The sequence below is a fragment of the Miniopterus natalensis genome, chromosome 18 (genome assembly GCF_054644295.1).
Source record: "Miniopterus natalensis isolate mMinNat1 chromosome 18, mMinNat1.hap1, whole genome shotgun sequence".
NCBI classification, from domain to species: domain Eukaryota; kingdom Metazoa; phylum Chordata; class Mammalia; order Chiroptera; family Miniopteridae; genus Miniopterus; species Miniopterus natalensis.
This window is the reverse complement of record NC_142098.1, coordinates 39,575,874-39,581,090: the sequence shown is the minus strand read 5'-3', so window position 1 is coordinate 39,581,090 and position 5,217 is coordinate 39,575,874. Positions and strand designations below refer to the sequence as shown.

The following is a 5,217-nucleotide window of genomic DNA, read 5'->3' as shown; positions in this document are numbered from 1 at the left end:
CATTAGCTACATAGCATGTATGGAAATTGTGGCAAGCATTCAGTGGGTGGACCTAGGAAAGCCCTCCCTTTCTCATTTATGCCCTTATGTTAGGGTTGGGCTTGGGTTCAGGCTCAAAGACACGTCTGGAATTCCACCTGGACAAGTTCCCACGGGCTGCTCAGTTAGGGTGTAGGGTCTAGGCCACCCCTGAGACGGGGTGGGAAAAGAACAATGGTCACCTTGAAGGACCCAGGACACACAGTCCATTCCTGAGTTCCTGAGCTGTGCTCTTGCCCCTCAGTGCCAGCACCTGGGGGGGGGGGGCAGGGGTGGAAAACAGGCTGGGTACCGCCCCCACACAGCCTGGGGGGAGGGTGGAGACCCAGTGCAGGCCTGTTGCCTTAGCCGCCTCAGGGGTTCCAGATAACCACAAATTCAGGGAGGGGGCGTCTCAGAGCTGGCTCCACCTGCACCAAGGACGCCTGGCAGGGCGCGGGGGCGGGTGTGTTATAAGAGAGCCGCCCTGCACAGGGCCGGACAGGCCAGTCCCAGCCTAGTCTGGAACCCAGCTCAGATCAGACCCACCGCAGGTGAGAAGGGGACTTTGGGGGGCAGGAGGTGAGGCTGGCTGGACAGCTGACTCCCACTCCTAGGGGAGGGGAATAGAGGGGCCTGGAGTCCTGGTTCTGAGAGATGAGAAGCTGGAGGTGGAATTTGGGGTCTCTTAGAGAAAAGGAACTGGGGATACAGGCTTATGAATGGGGAGGGACGGGGGACCAGATTCCTAGGTGCTCAGAGGAAGGGAACCTGGGGGCCTAAAACCTGGGTTGGGGGGAAGATGTGTCAGGAGAGCAAGATTTTTGAGTCTAAGGTAGAAGGAGGCTGAGGGACAGGGCTCCTGGGTCTGAGGGAGGAGGTGGGTGCAGACTGGGGCTCCTGGGTCTGAGGGAGGAGAAGGGGCTGGGGACCAGGACTCCTGCTTCCTGAGCTCTTTGTCTTTCCAGCCCCAGCAGAAGAGGCCCTTCCCCTGCGTGGCAGCCACACAGGCTCAGAGAGGACTCATGGCAGGTCCACTTCTCCAGCCCCTGCTGATCCTAGTGCTGTCCTTAGCCCTGGGATCTGCTAGACAAGCAGGTGAGGCTGGCCTGGGAGGCCTGCCCCTGCCCCTGGCCTCACAGTCCCCACCCTCCCCCCCCAGGGCCCCTCTCTCCAAGGAGTCCCTGAGTCAGGACCCCTCCCCTGCAGCAGCTGCCTCCCATGGAGACAAGATCCTCGGCGGTGGCCCCTCTCTTCCTGCACCCCCTGACTCCCGGGGCCTGTGTGCCCTCCAGGCTGCTTCCTGCCCTCAGTGTCTCTCCCATCAGATGCTGGGGTCGCCTCCAGGCCAGACGCTGTCCTGGGTTCCTGAGCAGGTTCCCTCCATTCCTCTCCATCTCCAACTGCAGCTGTCTGCACTGTGCTCCGTTTCTGCCTCTGTCTGTCTCTGCAAATCCCCCAGTGATTCCTCAGCTTTGCCTGGAGGTTTGCTATCCATGTTTCTCTCCATGTCTCTACCCAGGAAAGGATGCTGGGGATAGAATTATTGATGGAGTCCCCTGCCCAAGAGCCTCCCACCCCTGGCAGGTGGCCCTGCTCAAAGGCAGTCAGCTGCACTGCGGAGGCGTGCTGGTCAACGAGCAGTGGGTGCTCACAGCCGCCCACTGCCAGATGAGGTGCGTGGCCGGGGAGCCACCGGGTCTCCAGCTCTCCGTCTGGGTTCCTGCCCCCTTATCTGTGCACCCTTGTCCCCCTCTCTCTGGATCTCTGTCCCCCTCTCTCAATGGACAGTGTCTCCCTCTGAATGTGTCTCTTCTTCCAGTAACTACAACGTGTACATGGGCAGTTTTCGGCTGAACAGTAGGAGAGGCCAGAAGATCAGTGCCACAAAGTCTTTCGTTCACCCTGACTACTCCACGCAGACTCACGTCAATGACATCATGCTCGTGAAGCTCAGCGAGCCAGCCAAGCTGACCTCGGCTGTGAAGAAAGTCAACCTGCCCACCCGCTGCGAACCGCCTGGGACCCCATGTATCGTTTCTGGCTGGGGCACCACCACCAGCCCTGAGGGTGAGGCTGCTCAGTGGCCTGGGAGCCCTGGCAGGCGCCCCCCTCCTCCCTGGGACCCAGGAGTTTAGGTCCCAGACCCCCTGTCCCCAGATTCAGGAGACCAGGAGGTACGCCCCTTTTCATGACCATAGTATCGAACCCCACAGCCCCTTCTTAGTTCACAACCCAGAGCCCACATCTTCTCCCCGTTAGCACCCAGGGCTCTCCAGGCCCACCCCTCAGACTGACCTGTACTCTCCCCTCAACAGTGAATTTCCCATCGGAGCTCATGTGCACGAATGTTAGGCTCATCTCCTACCAGGACTGCAAGAAGGTTTACAAGGACCTGCTGGGGAAATCCATGCTGTGTGCTGGCATCCCCAACTCGAAGACCAACGCCTGCAATGTGAGACCCCCTTCCTTCCAGGCCCTGGGTGCTGCTTCCGCTTAGCCCAGGCTCTGTCTTCTCCCCACCAGGCTCTGTCTTCTCCCCACCCAGGCTCTGTCTTCTCCACACCCAGGGTCTGTCTTCTCCCCACCCAGGCTCTGTCTTCTCCACACCCAGGCTCTGTCTTCTCCCCACCAGGCTCTGTCTTCTCCCCACCAGGCTCTGTCTTCTCCCCACCCAGGCTCTGTCTTCTCCCCACCCAGGGTCTGTCTTCTCCCCACCAGGCTCTGTCTTCTCCCCACCCAGGCTCTGTCTTCTCCCCACCAGGCTCTGTCTTCTCCCCACCCAGGGTCTGTCTTCTCCCCACCAGGCTCTGTCTTCTCCCCACCAGGCTCTGTCTTCTCCCCACCCAGGCTCTGTCTTCTCCCCACCAGGCTCTGTCTTCTCCACACCCAGGGTCTGTCTTCTCCCCACCAGGCTCTGTCTTCTCCCCACCAGGCTCTGTCTTCTCCACACCCAGGGTCTGTCTTCTCCCCACCAGGCTCTGTCTTCTCCCCACCAGGCTCTGTCTTCTCCCCACCCAGGGTCTGTCTTCTCCCCACCAGGCTCTGTCTTCTCCCCACCAGGCTCTGTCTTCTCCCCACCCAGGCTCTGTCTTCTCTCCACCCAGGGCCCGGGGCTTGACCCTGGCACTGGGCCATCTCTAGCACACTGTACCAGGCTTGCTTTCCTGGCCCTCTCTACCCAGTGAGTCAGAGTGGGGGCCCATGGCAGCTGGTGTGGCCCCGGGGCTGGGAGAGGGACTGAAGGTGAGGAAGGAGAGGAAGAAGGGGCTAGCACACGGGGAAGCGGAGCAAGGCACTGGCTTCAAGCACAGGCTTTAAGGGGGCACCAAACACTCAGCGACCAAGAGTGATCCTATTCTAATGCCATACTATTTTAAAAATCCATGTAAAAGTCCTCGATGAACAAACTATCAGAGTTTCCAATAAAGAATGATCAGTTTTAGTCAATTTTCCATTTGCCTCGGGCTTCCATGTGGTTCAACAGAGCACAGTACTGACCTCACTTACCTAAAACTGGGATAAACGAATCATCACAGATTTTTTTCATATTAAATTTGATTTTTAAGGTATTGCACTAAAATATTATTTATTGCAATCACTGAGATTTCGTGCCAGGAGTTTATGTCTCGTGCACCCCCCCTGGGCCCTGGGCCCTGGGCCTGGGAAGAGAAGGAGCCCCTCCTCCTCTGTTCCCCCTTCCACACCTCTGTTCCCCGTCTGTTCCCCCTCTCTGTCTCTGAGAATCATCTCCCCTCACCTCTCTGCAGCTCATTTCATTTATTTGTTTTCCTTTGGGCTCTCTCCGTGTTAGGATCTCTCTCCCCCTCTCTCCTCCTCCCCCCCTCAGTGTTCTGCCTCTGTCAATCTCTTCATTTCCTCCATCTCCGCCTTTCCCCCCACTCTCCAGATTTCTGCTTCTCTCTCCCCCTCCTTCCTTTCTTCTCCCCGCCTCTGTTTCTCTGCGTCCCTTTGCCTCATAGGCCCCTCACTACCTTTGCTCGCATCTGCACTCTCAGCTTGCGAGGGTCAGGGGTATGTGTGTGTTGGGGAGAGGGACAGAGCTGTGTGTCCTAAAGAATGGGGGGTCCCGCTTGTCCCCCACTGAGGGACATGAATGTGCAGGGTGTGCAGGGGGACCCAGAGCCCCACACTCGAGCCAGCCCCACACCTGGTTTAAACTGCTGTTGCTGTTTCGAAATTCGTGCATTTGCACCAGGTGATCTACATTTTCATTTTGCACTTGACCCTGTGAATTAGGTCCCTGGTCCTGCCCCTGGTTCCCAGGACTGTCCTGTCCCGAATCCCCGAGCAAGGGCAGGTGTAGGTTCCCCCAGAGACAGTGCGCCTTCTTTCAGTGGCTTGGCCAAGAGTCCGCAGAAGCCCCAGCCCTTCCTGTGATTGGCGGGGAGGGGGCCTCAAGCCAGAAAACCTGGAAAACCTGGTTTGTCCTCAGACTTGAGAGCATTGATTCCTGCTCTCCCACTGGTCCTCAGGGACAATGAGTCTCTCCCCACTGGCCAGGGTGGGAGGCTGTGTCCTGGCCGGACAGAGACTTGACAACTGCGGGGTGTAGGAGACCTCAGTGCTGGTGGCTCTGAACCCAAAACCAATGTGCTCTCTCCCCTCCAGGGTGACTCAGGGGGACCGCTGATTTGCCAAGGCACCCTGCAAGGCCTGGTGTCCTGGGGAACTTTCCCGTGCGGCCAACCCAACGACCCAGGTGTCTATACCCAAGTCTGCAAGTTCACCAATTGGATAAAGGAGACCATGGAAAACAATTAATAGCTAATCTCTCCAAACTCCCGTCGCTCCATCTCTCTGCCTTGAACAGAAAGTTTACAGAAATAAGGACATCAATGACCTGTACTCATATTTAACTTTACCTTTGCTGAAAGTCGTATTAAAACCTCAGCAATATGATATGTATGTAAACCAATGAAATCAAGCAAAAAAATAAGATCAAAACAAAAAAACACACAAAAACCGCAGTGCCGGTAAAGATGCAATGAGACCATCAGCCTCAATTGCTGAAGCTGTAAATGGGTAAAATACTTTTGTAAGGCAGTTGGACAAGGTGAATTGAGACATTTATTCACTGCCTTGGATCTAGAAATTCTGGTAAATCCGAAATGTGAGGCAAGGTTTGAATTAGTGGATTGTTTATGTAAACAATAAATAAGTTTGTGAAGAAGCTAT

At 56.5% G+C, this 5,217-nt stretch overlaps 1 protein-coding gene across 4 annotated transcripts; it reads left to right on the top strand.

Annotated features, from left to right (window-relative positions):
* Positions 1-995: 995 nt before the first annotated feature.
* On the top strand, positions 996-4,803 carry LOC107531827 (kallikrein-7-like). 4 transcript variants are annotated; one of them, XM_087827320.1, is made up of 5 exons: positions 1,044-1,112; positions 1,546-1,694; positions 1,841-2,088; positions 2,337-2,473; positions 4,651-4,803. In XM_087827320.1, exons 1-5 carry the CDS (start codon positions 1,044-1,046, stop codon positions 4,801-4,803), a joined length of 756 nt encoding a protein of 251 aa, XP_087683446.1. The 4 variants fall into 4 exon arrangements, with proteins under 4 accessions (XP_087683447.1, XP_087683446.1, XP_016061461.1 ...); XM_016205975.2 differs by having other exon boundaries at positions 1,044-1,116; positions 1,541-1,694; XM_087827319.1 differs by having other exon boundaries at positions 1,044-1,125; positions 1,541-1,694.
* The last annotated feature ends 414 nt before the right edge of the window (positions 4,804-5,217 follow it).

Bases quoted from the DNA above. Each gene is read 5' to 3' on its own strand.
- LOC107531827 (XM_087827319.1), top strand. From the start codon at position 1,044: ATGGCAGGTCCACTTCTCCAGCCCCTGCTGATCCTAGTGCTGTCCTTA. The intron at 1,695-1,840 runs GTGCGTGGCCGG...CTCTTCTTCCAG, and splicing joins GCCGCCCACTGCCAGATGAG to TAACTACAACGTGTACATGG. The intron at 2,474-4,650 runs GTGAGACCCCCT...TCTCCCCTCCAG, and splicing joins CGAAGACCAACGCCTGCAAT to GGTGACTCAGGGGGACCGCT.